The 17,376-nt window shown below is 41.5% G+C and overlaps 1 protein-coding gene across 50 annotated transcripts in view; it reads right to left on the reverse strand.

Annotated features, from left to right (window-relative positions):
* Window positions 1–17,376, reverse strand: part of UNC80 (unc-80 homolog, NALCN channel complex subunit) — a 216,077-nt gene that overhangs the window by 83,960 nt on the left and 114,741 nt on the right. For 26 of the 50 annotated variants that reach the window (XM_072743044.1, XM_072743042.1, XM_072743035.1 and 23 more), the window contains exons 27-30: window positions 16,433–16,636; window positions 14,396–14,496; window positions 8,802–8,999; window positions 1,334–1,441 (exon numbers count right to left, since the gene is read on the reverse strand). In XM_072743044.1, the coding sequence (XP_072599145.1) occupies window positions 1,334–1,441; window positions 8,802–8,999; window positions 14,396–14,496; window positions 16,433–16,636 (611 nt within the window). The remainder of the gene's footprint in view (window positions 1–1,333; window positions 1,442–8,801; window positions 9,000–14,395; window positions 14,497–16,432; window positions 16,637–17,376) is intronic. The other 24 variants (XM_072743068.1, XM_072743067.1, XM_072743066.1 and 21 more) reach the window with 1 other exon arrangement.

Below are 17,376 nucleotides of genomic sequence, written 5' to 3' on the forward strand. Positions count from 1 at the left end.
TCAGATGGTTTATTTTTTAAAGATTTTATTTCATTTTTTAAAAGATTGTTATTTATTTATTTGAGAGAGACAGAAAGACAGTGAGAAAAAGAGAGAGGGAGAGCATGAATGGGGGGAGAGGCAGAGGGAGATGCAGGCCCCCTGGTGAGCAGAGTGACTGCCATGGGCCTCCATCCCAGGACCCTGGGATCATGACCTAAGTCAAAGGCAGCCACTTAACTGACTGAGCCACCCAGGTGCCTCAATTTATTTGAGAGAGAGAGAGAGAAAACACAAGCATGAGTGGGAGGGAGGGGCAGAGGGAGAGAGATTGAAAGCATCTCAAACAGACTCTCACTGGGCACAGACACTGAGGCAGGGCTCAATCCCCTGACCCCGAGATCATGACCTGAGCCAAAAACTGAGAGAGTCAGATGCTCAACTGATTGAGCCACCCAGGTACCTCCATTATTTCAGGTGATAAATGTAGGTTGTGGATGGTCTAGATCTTTAACCATTTTAAAAACTTTCCAAAAGGGGGACCTGGACGGTGCAGTCTGTTAAGAGGCCAACTCTTGGTTTCAGCTCAGGTTATGATCTCATGGTCATGCTCACAAGGTCATGACCCCACAGTCAGTGAGATCGAGCCCCACTTCAGGCTCTATGCTCTGTGCAGAGTCTGCTTGAGATTCTCAACCTCTCCTTCTGCCTCTCCTGCGCGCGCTCTCTCTCTCTCTCTCTCTCTCTCTCTCTCTCTCTCTAAAATAAATAAATAAATCTTTAAAGAAAAGAACTTTCCAGAAAACAAGTTTTCACTCCAACTCCCCTGGGGGAATATGTGTAATGATTTAGAGCTTAGGTTTTAAGGACAATACAACAATGTGTCAAGCACTAGATAAGTAGGTAAGTATACTATCTCTTCTAATCTATGCAATAATCCTTTGAGATGGGCCTAGTGTTATAATCCCCATGGTAAAACCAAGAGAAATTAAGCAGCTCGCCCAAGGTCCCAAAGCCAGAGCGGCAGATGCAGGCTTCAGACCCAAAGTATCACATTCTAAGAGGGGTGAGCATTGTCACCACATGCTGGTGGGGTATTAGCACCATGGCATGGGGTGAGTGAGCAAAGGCATGGCTCCAGTGAGCTCCCAAGCTGTACCTCTGTGGAAGCTGCCTGGCTTACAAGAAGGGACTTTTTCCCTTGCACACTTGGTGGCACTCTTACCCACCAATTAAAGGGCTCTTCATGCTAACACTGTGCTAACTGGCATTGGATGCCTCAAGCATTAGTAAGTAAGCAGGGTACCCCTCCCTCTTACTGCTCCAGTGACGTTTCTGATCCAGGTGTCAATACCTGCAGTCTGATGTATTTCAGCATTCCAGAGTCCTTTTTCCCTTCCAGGTTGGCCTCGGAAACTCTCTTCTTCAGAGAAGGAGTCCTCAGGCATGACTTCTCTGAGCACTGCAAACAACATAAGATGTGACGAAGACTGTTGTCCCCTCTCAAAAGCCACTAGTGCTGTTTCCCCCCAAATTCTCCAAACAACTGTCTTCTTCTAATGAGAGTGACAATGTAGCCCTTTTAATAGGCCCACAGTTTCTGAAAGTAATAAAAACAGTTAATTTTGGAATGAAAGGGAGCTCAGAGATATATAGCTACAAATTCTTTTTTTTTTTTTTTTTTTTTTTTTTTTTACCATGGTGATGGAAACTGTGGTCCAGAAAAGGAGAATAATGTGACCAAGTTAGAAAGCTGGCTCTTAGCAGAATTAAAACAGGACAAGCATCTCTTGACTTCCATTTCAGGGCCAGTTATATTCCACGAAGATGGTAAAAGCACAAATCTTTAAAAAAAAATTAAGTCAGTTAAACCTGCTCTATCTAATCACCCCTTTACAGGGCTGGATGTTACAAGTTGGCCATTTGGTCATGGGAGAAAGAATAGAGTTCACAAAGGAGTGTTAGGAAGTAAAAGATAAAAGACTCATCAAGGAAGTACAAGGTCAGAGCATTTATTATCTAGGCCTCAGGTGTAAGGTTAAATGGTTTCTTTAAAAAACCAAACTCGTTCAAAAAACAAAAACAAAACCATACTTGTCTATAGGAGGCAGCAGCTCTTTTTTCAAATTCTCTCTGGAACCAGAGTCCAGAATAAAACTGACTTCTGCATAAGTATGGAGGAGACAGGGTTTCTTCCTCCAACTCCCTAAAAGGCCAGAGCACTGGGAGAAGGATGGGTCCTCACGGTGACAGGCTCTTGTTTATTTATCCTGAGTCCTGATGGCTCCTAGGTTTGCACTCCGGGCTGTGCACAGAGGGAATTCAACCTTCTACACAGAATAAAGCTCATTTGTTTTTCCAGTTCCATGTCAAAGAAACAGTTTTTCCCTCGATGCTGAGGAACAAACAGCTCCTTAAGAATTTTTGAACAGAGCTTCACAGTGCTATAGATGGAGATATTTGAAAGAAAAGACAAATCTAAAAGAACATGAATGTTCCAAGAAAGTCTTTCAAAACTCTGACAAAAAGACCCAACACAATGCATCTGGTGTGCGACTGGTATGGAATAAACTTTTAGAATGAATCTACTTCGAAACAAATGAATCAGAGCTCTTGCTGTGTTTTCTAAAGATAAAAACGTGGAGGCACATACTTGGGAACACATTTCATTTGAGGAGATAAATCCTGCATTGCATTTTATTTCTGTGAATGCAAAAACAATATACAGCAATATCCATGCCTGTTTTATGATTTGGAAACTGCTCTAAAATCATATGGCAGGCATTTTCCATATAAATGTAGGGGTGCATTTGATTTCCTTTTTAAAAAGTCAAGTTATTTTGAAAGTGGCATCTTTTGCTCTATTTATAAAACCTTACATGCAAATTGCAGAATGTCTGGAAAACACAGAAAAACTTAGAGGAAGAAAACAAAAATCCCTATAATCCTTAGCCCAGCGATGGCCATTATTTTGTTCCTTTCAGTCTTTTTGTTTTTTCATTCTGTGCATCTTAGCACGATGGTGAGGATGTCCTGTGTGTGGCACCCAATTTTAAACAACTCATTTTATTAGGAATTTATAATGAGTATCTCCCTCAGGTCATTAAATATGATTTTCAAAATAGGATTCAAAATATGATTCTTAAAGTTTGTTAATATTTCACCCTTTCTCCTCTGGTTGGACTTTTTGGCTTTTTCAGGCTTACTTTTGAACCACATCTCTTGGTTAAATTACAGGTTGTTTTTTTTTTTTTCATCTGGCAGGTCCCGGCTTAGAAGAAAAAGGGCAAACATTTATGTTTGTCTCTGACACTCTGGGAGTCGTAGGATTTTGATTAATCCTGTTTCCCAGGGACAGAAGGTATATGTCAAGCTTCTCAGATATCAGATATTTAATATTCTTGCAGGCTTCCCTGGGAAGCATGGTATGTTCTAGTGCCTCATCATAGTTAAGGTGCTTGTCGTAGAGGAAAGGGGAGATTATTAGAAAGGCTTTCACTCTAGGGTGATAGGCTAGTCACTCGCCCTGAGTGACTTGTTGAGGCTTGAGAGGTAAGTATCCAAGATGTGTACTTGGGTGATGGGCACTTGGGCACCCTATGTGAGAGTCCTCAAGTCCCTTTACTGGCGTGCCCCTAACTCAGACTGACAAGGCTATGATGAGTTGTTTTTCGGCTTTCATAACTCCACATAAAACTTGGCTAGAAGACAGCTCATTGCAGGAGGCTAGTTCTTAAGGAATTTTTTGTTATTAGTGTTTCATGGAAGAGTAAGAAATTTTACTGGACTGTGAGTTGCATATGCTGGATGGAATGACACATCAAGCTGGGACCTGTGAAGAAACCCCAAAGTAGTAATGCACACCAAAGGACAGAACGTATCACCAGTAGATGGTGGCATTCATTGTTGAATCAATCTATCGGAGGGAGCAATTGTCAATGGAAGATAGCGACACAGCCCCAAGAGGTATCAGGGATCCTGGGTGTGCTTGCTGGGGGATTGGTGTAGATCTGAGATCACTGCGTTTTCTTCTCTGTGGATGTCTTGGACAAATATTCACCATATCTGGATCTGTGACTTCTCCCCTCATTCTAACCACTGTTGATGAAATTTGCAATGCAAAAACCAATCCTTTGACTGGCTAGGGACTTATCCTGTGATGTTCGGATCATAAAGAGGAGGAGTAGAGCCCACCAAACTCCTGTCCTACGGAATTAAGGGGCAGAGAGTCTGATTCATGTGGTGATGGTTGCTGGAATTGAGCAATGATGATGCAACCTGGAGATTTTCAGGTCACATACAAGATGAACAAAGCAGGAGGAGCTGATCAGGGGGCTGAGATGAGGGAGCAGATGGAGATGCAGAAAGAAGCAGAGATGAAAAACTAGGCTCAATCTGATATGGAGAGAGCTTTCATTCTCCCATTTTAGGGCTTGGCTCCTTCCTGGTCTGTCCCTGGTTTCATGAGATTCTGCTAAGTCCCTTGAAGAAACTAGTTATTGAACAAGTTTCAGTGGGTTTCTTGTAATAAAAGATTACTGATCAGAGAGGCATAACAGTTATTTTAAATAAAAATTTATTCATTTAATAATTCAAGATGTTTATTAGGAGTTAACTATATGCCAGGAACTGGACTAACCTTTGGGGATTTGCTGTGAAGCAAAACTCCCTTGGTGTTTGCCCTCATGGAGAGCATATCTTACTAGGAGAGAGAGATAACAGTTAAACAAATGAAAAATCATGGTAAGTAGAAAAAGAGACAAATGCCATGAATGAGGATGTACTGTGGAAATAATGTGGTATTTAAAATCTATGAAAACTGGAGTCAATCTACTGAGCTCTGAGAAAGAGATCTTCCAGGACACATATTTCATGCCCAGGGAAGTCCAAATATTTCCCCAAAGGTAACCTAGACTTTTGGGCCTCATGCATCTTTGACACATGAATATGAATGGGGAGACATTCTAGCAGATGAAATCAAGACCTAGGGCCTGGTTTGGGTCTCACAACAGCATTTTCCATAGCTTTGGAAAAATGTTACTCCTGTAGGAAATCAATTGGTCTCTTGCCATTTGCATTGGTTTCACAAAATTTATAGAGACCATGCCCTCTCTTTTTCAGGCACGTATCACCTTTTACCCTCCTATCTGTTTTGGCTGAAAGGAAAAAAAATTGGTTTCATCTACTCCTTTTCTCATCAGCAAGCACTAATTGAACATTTATTCTGTTTAGAACATAGCATCAGACAAGATACATATAAAAAGGAAAAATCAAAGAATTTTTTGGTGAAGGTATTGTGTGTGTGTGTGTGTGTGTGTGTGTATAGTTTATAAAAAAAAAAAAAACCTCTCAAGCTCAGAAGTGCATTAAAATAGACTAACAGGATGTACAGTGTGTCCCTGAGCATTGAAATGTAGATTAGCAGATTGATCAGAGTTACATGGGTTACAGAATGTACTAGCTGCCACAAATACATTCTGCCGTAAAAGCCAATTCAAAAGGAAACAGGAATGAGATATCAATTGCTCACAAGGCTCAATTTTAATCAGAATCACTGCTTTTATTCTTGATTTATTGCCTACTCTATTTTCATTCGGGCCCTAGAAATGTAGGCATTGTTCATTTAGGTGACAGATTCAGCCCAGGAAATGGAAACATCATGAGAGAACAAAAAAGAGCTTGCACAGGAGGCTGGCATTTTGAAAATAAAATGTTTATTGCAGCAGACTCAATACATTTTTTGAAGCTCTTCACCTGCATGACTGATTTAAATATGTTAAGATTAGAAGACACTTAACTCTTGCTTTGCCTTCTCTTTGTCTTTCCAAAACGGAAGCATGCCTAAGGTTGGCAAGCCTCTTTTTCTGCTTCAGGCCAGTGTCCTGGGCTAGGGGTAGGGGTAGAGGGCACTCATGAACTAGATGGCCCCCTCAGCTGTTCAATATTTATTGTGCCTCTGCTTTAAGAGAGGAGCTTTGGTAGGTATTGCATAGGAAACTGTGCAAGACCGCCAGTTTCCCAGAAGCTTATAATTAAATGGCAGAGGAGAAATAGGGATATAAAGAGCCCCATTTTGCAGGCAGAATGATCTTAAAACTCTCAGTGCTTGCCACTACTCATAGGATAAAAACTAAAATCCCCCCCCCCACAGCCTGGGCAGCTCTACATGGTCTGGTCTCTATCTGCCTATGCAGCGTGCATGACAGTCTGTGCTCCTCCAGTCACGGTTCTTTGTACTCATCTCTTCTCCCAGGTTGGAAAATTGTCTATTCAATTCACATCCATGCATCCTTCAGTCAAAAGTCATTTGTCACTCTACTGGAGGGGCTGTCTGATTTACCCTGACAAGTTCAAAGTCTTGTTCATAAGCTGTCTCAGCACAGTGTGTTTCTTTTTTCCCTGGACTTATTGGTGTTGCAATTTTATAGCAATTTGAGGCATTTGATTAATGTCTTATCTCTTCGACTAGGTTGTGTATATCATATTAAGACAGGGGTCCTATTTCTTTTGCCCATTACTATACTCAGCACATGGTATGGACCCAGCATGTCCATAGGTTCTTTATATTTTTTTTCCATAGGTTCTTTAAAGATTTGTTGAATATATATGGATGGATGGATGAATTAATGAGTGAATAGTTGAATGAAGAATGAGAAAAGCACAAGTAAAAGGCCATTGTAATTTAGAGGAAGGAGGGAATGAAAACAACATTAATCATCCATCATAGTATGCTCTGTGGTTAACAGTAGGAAGATCATAAATGGTTTCAAGGAGGAGGTGGCATTTGATTTGGATCCTGAAGGATGTTTGGGTTTGGCCACATATGGCCTACAAGTGAAGCTACAGTTGGAGCGGTAAGAAATCTCAGAGTATATATGGTGAACAATGAATATTAACTTAGATTGGTATATTTTTACAACTTCTAAAATACAAGGTTTTCTCTACTAAGGGAGTTTTTATATGAAGGAGAACTTACCTAAATAAAAATACATAGACATATGTATAGACATACACACAAATATATATATACACATATATATTTTTCTTTTTATGACATCATTAACAGTTCATGAAATTACTCACATTGATCTATTCCCCCATAATCTTCCCTCAGAATATGTGTTGTTTGAATACCAGGAGATACATCAGAGTCTAGTTAAAAAGCTCTGGATTGATATTCCATATTTCTAAATTACAGTTCACCTGAGTATGTTATGGATGTGAACTCTGACAGTCCTATCCTTCCAAGCCTCAACTTTTTCATCTATAAAATGGGGAGTACAGTATCTCTTACACAAGGTTTATCAGAATCAAAAATCACTTTGTCAGTGATATACACCTGCATTATAGCCTCATATATATGCTTTGAAAAAAATGCTGAAAGATCATATCCCAGAAGGCAAACAACACACTTATGAGATGCATAAAATACAGATTTTTTTTTTTCTTTAGGATCTCTTGTATTACCCCAGATTTCTTCAATGAACTGTATCATAATTTAAAAAATACTACTCTGTGAGTGCTAAAGCGTTACAAATTGCTGCATGAGTCAATTGTGATTTTTTTGTTACTGCTCACATTCCCTAGTTGTTTGATTTGAATTTCATCACCATCCCCCACCCCCCACCCCACCAAACCTGGCTTGCAAACTCCTCAGGAACAGGATCTTCTAATACTACTAATTAATTTTTTATTTCTCCTGGAATATTTGGTCTCATAGTGTGCCAAAGGCAGGTGCACAACGAATACTCACTGAACTGAATAGGTATTATATCAAAATCTCTTTGTCAAACCACTTGTGAGGAGCAGCTGCAGAGGCGGCTGGCCGCACTGGGTCAGGCGTCTTGGCCACCATGCCTGTTCTGGGGCAGGTGGGGTGACTCAGGGCTTCCCTGGCAGGAGCACGGCAGCCCTGGTTACTGTCTTCATTTTCTGCCAATTCAGCTGTTCAGTGTACTTGTCAGGAAAGAGCAGCTGAATGCTTAGAAAATGTTAAGTTTCTTCAAGGAGTTTCCTTTGGTCTGATCTGACCTAGATTACTCTATTATTTATCTGTGAACAAACAGTTGGGCCATTTATTACTTATTCCTCAATAAGGAACTGATAAATAAAGTCAGTTATCTATTACTGTTGTAACAAATTACCACAAACTCCCTGGTGCAAAACAACACAAATTCATTATCTTATGGTTTTGGAGGGCAGATCTAAAATAGATTGGCAGGGCTGTGCTCCTTCTGGAGGCTAGAAAAGAGCCATTTCTTTGTCTTTTCTAGCTTCCAGGGGCCGTCCCATTCTGTGGCTCATGGTCCTGCATCACTCTGACCTCTGCTTCTGTTATGACATCTCCTTCTCTGACTCTCTTACCTTCTTTTTCACTTTAAAGGAGCCATGTGATGACAATGAACCCACCTGGATAATTCAGGATAATTTCCCCTTTGAAAGATTCCTAACTCATTCACACAGGCAAAGTCCCTTTTAGGCACATAAGGAAAACTCTTCACAGGTTCTAGAAATTAGAATACAGACATCTTTGGGAGACATTATTCTGTCTATCACCATAACCAACTCATCACCACCACCGCTATGAGTTCATATTTATTCACAGAAATAAAACAAAACCTGGAAAAAGATTCCATGTTTGCTCATGGACATGAAGACAAAACTTCTTTCTTTGCTCATCTTCTGTATCTGTTCAAAATCACACAGATCTGTAACCTGGTTTATACAACTGCAGTGGCCTGAAATTTGTATTTCCAAAGAAAAGATTGCTAGGGCATCATTTTCCCCATCGTAGGCATATTAGCAGGTGACCATTCACTCACCTCTTTCTGTTTCTTGCCCCGGAGAGCCACATGGCTGCTGTTACTCTCCCGGAGGGAGTCCACGGTGTCTCCATAGAGCAGCTTGATGGCTCTGACCAGCCGGGCACAGGAGCGGCTGTGGTGCAGGTAGCAGTGAGGGTGGCAGTAGTCAACGTGGGTACAAATGAAGCTTTGCTGATTGCACAGCAAGATCATGACCTGGAACACAGACATCACTGAAACTCAAACAGGCAATCGGGGTTGAAACCACAGTCACTCACTAAGAAAGTCCCACAAGAAAGCAGAGTTACAAGTCTTTATGAACTTGGCTTGTCCTCTCTATTCACACTTGATAGAAAGATCTTTCTGAAACAATAGAAGGTTAAGTAACCTTCGAAAAACTTTAACCAATTATTGTGGAATGTGTGATTTCCAAATATTTTCAAATGAAGATTCTAAATTTAAACCATATTATTTTTGCAGCTGTTAAGTTGTAGAAGGAGCCAGGTAGAAGAGCATAGACTTGTGAGAAATTCTGTGCCAAAGGATTTGGCTGGCCTTTGACAGCTGTGGGATGTCTTTAACTCTGGCCTACCTATGTGGAATTGAAAACACTTTTGCATCTTCCACCTTGGCCTAAAACCTTCTATTGAGCCTGAAACTGACTATAGAGTTTCATTTCTTCTCTCTACGAGTTCATTTTCTCCGGCTTTTGTGCCATTCTAGCTCTTGGGGTTTGATCTGGCTCAAATCCTCATATCACCTAGACTTCCCAAGTAGGATTCATGAAACCAGTTGTTGTTTGTTTTTTTTTTAAAAAGGATTTATTTATTTATTCATGAGAGACACACAGAGAGAGGTAGAGACATAGGCAGAGACTGAAGCAGGCTCCTTGCTGGGAGCCCATTGCGAGACTCAATCCCTGGACCTGGGGTCATGTCCTGAGCCAAAGGCAGACATTCAACCACTAAGCCACCTGGGCATCCCAAGAACCCAATTGTTTTAAGGATATGGTTATTCTGAGATAAGGAATGAAAGATTTTGAGTTTGTAGCTTCTTAAACTGTCTTCCTAAAAAGGCAATAGCATTCCAACATCCACAAGGCTAGTCATGAATAATCTTCTGAACGCTTCCATCCTTCATGAAACCAGTTCCCACCCCAACACCTAACCTGTAGAGATCATGTGCCATATTGAATGAAGAACATAAAGTCAGTCAATGTGGACAGGGCCTATCAAACCTACTAGGTAGGACTGCCACACATTTCCTCAGGAATGAGAGGCCCTGCTTATACCAAGGCAAAGAAAAACAACAATAACAATCAACTCCATACCTCTGTCGGACTCAGATAACAAGATCTCACACTCATTAAAGTTAAAAAAAAAAAAAAAGGTGTCTGACCACCTATTGATCTCTCTTGAGATTCACTGAATCCAGATCTCTCCTGAGATTCACTGAATATCCCTGATATTCCTGTATGGACTGTTACGAGGCAGGGCACATGTAAGAACTGTAAGGTTTCCCTTGTTATTCTTAAATCTGACTGTTAAAAAGAAATACCAAGAAAGCTTAGCAACAACAACCAAAACCAAATAAACACACAAATGACCGTATTACTGGCTTTAGTTTAGAATATTCTGATTTAGTATAATATCTGGGGTGGAGGTGACCTAGAAATCTTTGATTTTAAAATTATGGTCAGGGATGTCTTTTTGACATACATTTTATATATTTCCAAGATGCTCCTCAATGATCTCAACTTCTGGAATTAATGCACTTTGAAAACCATCCCCTGTTGAGTATGGCCTGGCCTAGTGACTTGCTTCTAACCAACAGAATGCAGCAAAGGTAAGGAGAGGTCACTTCTGTGATTAGATTGCATAAGCCAGTAACTCCTCTCTTATTACCAGACTCTCCTTTACAGGCTTTAAGAAAGTAAGTTGCCACACTGGAAAGGTTCACATAGCAAGGAAATGAGGGTGGCCTCTGGGCAACAGCCAGCCAGGAATTGAGGCACTAGTCTAACAGTTCTTGAGTAACTGAAATTCTCTCGATAATAACACAGCTTGGAAGCAAATTCTTTCCCATTCAAGCCTTCAGATAAGACCCCAGTCTTGGCCAATACTTTGATTGCTGTTGCCATCTTGTTGAGAGAGCCAGAAGCAGAGGACCTAGCTAAACTGTGCCAGGATTCCTGAAACTGTAGCTAATTAAGTGTGTGTTGTTTAACACACACACACACACATTTATTAATATATATATTTGAATGCATAAGATTGCATTCAACACAGTGAGGAAGTCAGGATCGGAAAGGCAAGATGTGGGGAGAAAGGACATTTGCTGAGGTGAGCATATGCCACATTTCTCCTTGAGGCATAAGTGGCCAAGGAGCCAGGCAAAGCTTTAGGCAGTCTCATGAGAACTGGAAGATAAAAACTGGAGTTCAGAATTGCTAGTGGGAAGAAGAATTAAGTGGATAAGATCCTGTAGAGAAGAGATATTCGGAGAAGTGAGACTTGGCACTTGCCTTCTAGGCATTTGTTGATTGAGTAGCTAAGAAGCCAAGTAGAAACCAGCTGACAAGTAGAATAGAGATTTTGGCAATTTTACTATGATGAGGAAGCAAAAGTGGAGTTTCTGACCCATTAAGACGGGGGAATTACAGGACACACCCCAGACTCTTATTGGGAACCTTGGAATGCTTCTTACTAGGAGATGTATATTGGGAAAGGGAGGAGTGGAGAGCAATACTACAAGTCAAGTCAGCTTAGTTCTTGGTAGCACTGAAGTAATCTTTGCTGTCTGCCAAAGTATGGGATGAATCTTCTTGGGAGGGAGACAGCATCATTGGGAGACTCTATAATCCTATAGTTATTTTTTTTAATTAGTAGACTTGTTTTACAGCAGTTTAGGCTCACAGCAAAAGTAAGCAGAGTTTGCAGAGTGCTCCCAAACACTGCCTGCCTCCACATATGCACAGTGGCCTTCATTATCAACATCTCCTGCCAGAGTGGTATGTTTATTATAATTAGTCAATCTAACTGACACATCACTATCATCCAAAGTGCGTAGTTTACATTAGGGTTCACTTGTGGTGTTGTACGTTCTATGGGTTTTGACAGATGTATAATGGCATGTATATATCACTTTTCTCTATAATTTTTCAGCCACCATATCTGGTAGTCAATAAAATAACTAGGCATATTAAGGAACAGACTAAGAGAGGATATATATTGGAGTTATCAGTTATGGATTTTAAACGTGTATGATCAAAATGAAAATTCAAAAGTATTTTAGCTGAATGATAATGAACATATGATGATATATCAAATGTATGATACAGCTAAAGCTGTTCCTGGGGAACATCTACAGTTTTAAATGAATATATTAGCAAAGTAGTTGGAAATAAGTTATCTAAGTGTTTATATCAAGAAGTTAAGGAAAGAGGGATCCCTGGGTGGCGCAGCGGTTTAGTGCCTGTCTTTGGCCCAGGGCGCGATCCTGGAGACCCGGGATCGAATCCCACATCGGGCTCCCGGTGCATGGAGCCTGCTTCTCCCTCTGCCTGTGTCTCTGCCTCTCTCTCTCTGTGTGACTATCATAAATAAATAAAATTAAAAAAAAAAGAAGAAGTTAAGGAAAGAAAACATCTTAAATTCAAAGAAAGTAGAAGGAATTAATAAAGGTAACAGGAGAAATTAATGAAACAAAAATTAAACATTCCCTGAATGACAAAACCAAAAGCTGATTCTCTGGTTAATAAAACTGACATCCTTCTGGCAAGACTGATTAAAAAAAGAAAGAAAAAGATATAACCTACCAACATCAAGAAATAATAAAGGTACATCATTGTAGATCCAACAGAATTTAAAAGGATTTTAAGAGAACATTATAAACATCTTTTTAATAATAAACATAAATATTTGGATTAAATTAACAAATTCCTAGGGGAAAAATGTGTTCAAACTGCTCCCAGAAGAAATAGAAAATCTGAATGGTCAGAATCATATTACATGAGTTGAACTTTTAATTAAAAACTTTCCTATAAAGAAATGTTTAGATCTAGGTTTCTACTTAAAGAACAAATAATATTGGTCTTACAAAAATACTTCATTGAAAACTAAAAAGCACTACTGAAGGAATTTAAGAGGTGGGACATAAATTAATAGAGGGATAGACTGCTTCATACATTAGAAGACTCAACATAATAAGGATTTCAATTTGTCAATATTAAATGATGTTTATATTCAATATAAGGCTGCTTTGAAAGCTTTTTTTTTTTTTATAGAAATCAATAGGTGAGGGGCACCTGGGTGGCTCAGTCAGTGAAGTGTACTACTCTGGATTTTGGCTCAGGTCATGATCTCAGGGTCCTGAGATCGAACCCTGCATTAGGCTCCATGCTGAATGCGGAGCATACTTTAGATTCTCTCTCTCCTTCTGCCCTTCCCCTCATGCTCTGTCTCTCTAAAAAAACTAATAGGTGATTTCAAATGGAAATGAATATAGCTATAAATAGACCAAGCCACCTTGAAGAGAACAAAGTTGGAGGACTTACCCTTATGTGAACCAAACAAACCATAACACAACACGGTACATAATATATGATATCAATGATATGTATTTCAAAAATAGACAAAACTAATCTATGGTATTAGAAATTAGGATGGTGGTTACTGTTAGGGGAGGGTAGTGACGGGAGAGGGTGTGTGAAGGGCTTCTAGGGTACGAAAATGTTCTTGACCTACTGGTGGTTACGCAGATTGTCACCTTGTGAAAACTGACTGAGCTGTACACATAGGTTTTCTGTGTTTTTCAAGGAATAGGTTGGACTTCACTAAAGAGTTTCCTTTAAAACCAGCTGCCTCAGAGAATCTCAAAATTAGGTTCTGGGGATCACTTCCAGCCAGTTCTGGGGATCAGCCAGTTGTGAAGACACAGCACTGTAAACCCCGAGGAGCATTCTGTACCAGCCAGCCCTCATCTGACCCCACCAGGAAGTCAGATGAAAATCAAGAAGATGGTCTGGAACATGCCTAAGAGCACAGACAGTATCCAGTTGTGGATCTGATCTTATGTTTCCTTAACTCTCTCATTCTTTCCTCATGCCCAGGCCAAACCTTGAACCCTAATCCATGCCCAGAGTTTCCTTGAAATCCCCTCTCACTCATGGCCTCTGAAGAGCCCTTGGGGGTATAATCTTTGCCATCTTAGGGTCTCCATGTTCTGGTTTACAATGAGCTCTATACAGACACAAGAATGACACCATGCCCTTGCTCTTGGCAGTGTGGGATCCTGCAGAAAACTGACTGTGTTGCCTCATCTGTGGTACCCTGGCTGTCTTGGTCCCTCAGGGTTTTCCCTGACTTATGTTGACCCATGAGCCAGCCATAACAAAGAAACTGTGGTCTTAGTTAAGCTTAAAATGAATACAAACCAACAGAATACTAATTCTGGTGAGAATTCAGAGCTTCAGCTGAAATAGAGGCCTAGGGTTTTCCTTAGAGGCTAAATTGGATGGATGGTTTTCGTATAATCCTTTGTCTTCACTCCACAGACCTTTCTCAATGCCAAAAGAAATTGATCTCAGGTCTCTTTCTGAGACTCCTACTTACATGAAGCCATGACATGCTCCTGTGATAATTTTCCTCCGTGCCAGCAGTACTCATTCCCTCTGGCTCGATGCTGGGCTCACTTGCACTCCAAGGACTCCCTTCTTTAAAAGAAAAATGCCAAGAAAGGTTATATTGTTCAATCTCCCCGGAGAGCATGTTGGAATGGTAGAGTTGTCCATGCTTTTGAATCCTAGGGCAGACTACCGTGGCCCAGTGGGTTAACAGGGCATAGCACTGACTTCAGTGGAGGACTGTTCCTAGGAGCTGTTCCCTTCACCACCAGCTGAACAGGCAATTGCAAAGACACTGATGATCTCTGTCATGGTGGCTTCCATTTTGAGACATGGGAGCAGAGAAGAAACAGAGTCAAGTCCTTGAATTGCTGAGATGAGCAAGTTATTGATTGAGTGGGCCCAAATCCACTCCAGACTGCCCAGACCTTGCAGGTGTAGTTAAGTAGGGACACCGAGCAACCTGCAGTGGCCATAAGTGTGCTGCTGCCCCCTCCGCTGCTGTGACACTAGTGCCACTGCTCTCAACACTCCCTGGCTTTGCCATCAGAGCTTTTTCAAAAATGGACGGTGCCTCAAACCCTCTCACCCCTCAAAAAGAAAAAAAAAATCCTAAGGGAATTTATAAGCAATTGTGATCAATCCTGGACCATCCTTTTGTCCAAACTCTTCTCTGTGGAAAAGTCTGGAGACATCTTTCGGGAATTCAGTACATTATATACCACATAAAAAAGCTTCGCCCTCAAATCTAAAAGCTTTCCTGGCTCATGTCTATGACAAAACCATGCCTCTGGGCTGCCTATTTTGATTCAACCGGTCAGGCTAAATCAATCAATTCAAATAATTAACCAAAATATCTCCCCGGCCCCACACAACTTGATGACATCCTTACAACTTCAGACTTGTAATGAAAGAAGTCACAGGGTTTTTTTTCCTACTGTCTCCTTAAAAAATAAGCTGAATCTTAACTAATGCATAAGTTAGTTATTTTCAAAGGTGAGGGTGGGTCGGTGTAGAAGTACTTCCTGTTTTAGGCTCTTTTGATTAGATATACTCAGCTTCTATTTCAGTAGACTTGATCGATAACGTATCCACACTTACTGATTGACTTCTGACACCACTTGCCTAGAAAGGAGAACTTTCTATCTTGCTCCTCAGACAGGCACTGAATGGCAAAGAAGATGTACTTTAACGTTTACCTAGGCGGCTGGGGAGTCCACATAGTCTCTTACTTGCTAGTAGGATGACCATCAGGCTCATTGGAGACACATTTTGGGATTCAAGAGTCTCTTTGGATCCTATGGGGACAGCCTTCACCTCTAAGGCTTTGACTGTATACAGAGCTCAGGCTCAGGTACTTAACACACTTTATAATCATCCCTTCAGAGTAGGCGAGGAGGAAAGAGAATTCTTCCCACTGAATAGTTGGAGAAAACAAACCCCTGAGACATTAGCTGACTCGCTGAAGGTCACCGTCAGGTCTTGCAATCTTTCCTGTCTGAGATTTTCGGTTTGTTTGGGTTTTTGTTTTGTTTTATTTTACTGCAAGACAGAGACTTTAAAACATGGAAGGCCTTGAGCTCACTGCCCCCCCCCAACCCCCCCAGGGAATTTCTACATTTTTGCTTTCAAGGTCCTGATGAGAAGAATGGTAGCACAAACATCTGGATTTCAAAAAACTATCCTGCCATTAAAGCATTTGCTTCCCCTAATATACTCTATCCTAGCTGCTCAAACTGTGGCCCTTGAGCTTGAGCCAGCAGCGTTAGCTTCACCTGAAAACTTCACCAGAGGCTCCCACCCCAGACCTGCCGAATCAGAACCTGCCTTTGACCACACTTGCAGATGACCTGTGTGCAGGTTAAGGTTTGAGCAGCCCTTGTCTAAAGGGCGACTGACAGTGTGGTCTAGCCTGTGGCTCTGCTCTGTGTCTCCTGATGGGTAAGAACGGGCTTCAGTTGTTTCAGGGTTTGGTCCCTGTCTTCCTACCCCCCACGTCCCTGCGCACCCCGCTCCTCTATGTTACCTAGGTCAGTGACAGTGTCCCTGCTCTGGGACAGCTGCAGCTCCTCAGCCTCGGACTCTGAGTCCTGCCGTGGTAACTTGCTGCTCTTTAAGCTGCCGACCCGGCGGATGCTGGACAAGGAACCCCCCTTCTTCACCTGGAAACTGCGGGTTCCTTTAATCTGGAGCAGGCGGGAACCTCCTATCCTGATCTTCCTGCTGGGAACTGTATTAAAAGAATAAAATAGGGCTTTTTCCCCCTTAGTGTTCCCCAGCCAGTGTTAGATCCAAGCTCTCCCCAACCTGTCCCTGAACAGCCTCCTCTCTTGGCCTGGGATGAGCAGCATGTCTGGACAAGGAGCTTCCGAGCCCCCCAGTCGGGCAGCTTTGTCAGGCAGGCAGGAGGCTGGGTCCACCAGGAAGGGCTGGTGCAGCTTCTTTCTTACACACAGCTCATCAGTGCTAGGAACAACCTGCTCCCTCTCTGGCCCAGGGTTCACAAGCATGAGTGTGCCCTTGCAGCAGCAGCATCTCGGGCTGTTAACAGCACATTCACATAATAACATCATTGCTTGATTCAATGCCACACACCATTTGTGTCTGTTTTTCTTTTGAAATGGGACTCGCAGAGTTCTGGGAGTTACACAAACCCCTGGATGTAAACCCCTTCATTTTGGAATACCTCATTAAGAAATAAAAACAAGAGGCGCTTCTCTCTCCAACAGTCAGCAGTGGGTTCCGCTCAGCTCCTCAGCAATGGCACTAAAGGATCTGTTTTCACTGGTGTGCTTTGGGTGAACATGAATGTGAAATAGTTCCATTTTCAATGCACCTAGTGATGGCATAGCATCCTTCCTTCAGTCGTAAGGCTGGGTGGGATGTGCGTCCAAATGTTGCAACACCCTGAGCCAACCTTACAGTCTACATGTACCAAGAAGAGCATGAATTATTCATCTTTAGTGTTCT

Source organism: Vulpes vulpes, chromosome 16 (assembly GCF_048418805.1).
Source record: "Vulpes vulpes isolate BD-2025 chromosome 16, VulVul3, whole genome shotgun sequence".
Lineage (NCBI taxonomy): Eukaryota > Metazoa > Chordata > Mammalia > Carnivora > Canidae > Vulpes > Vulpes vulpes.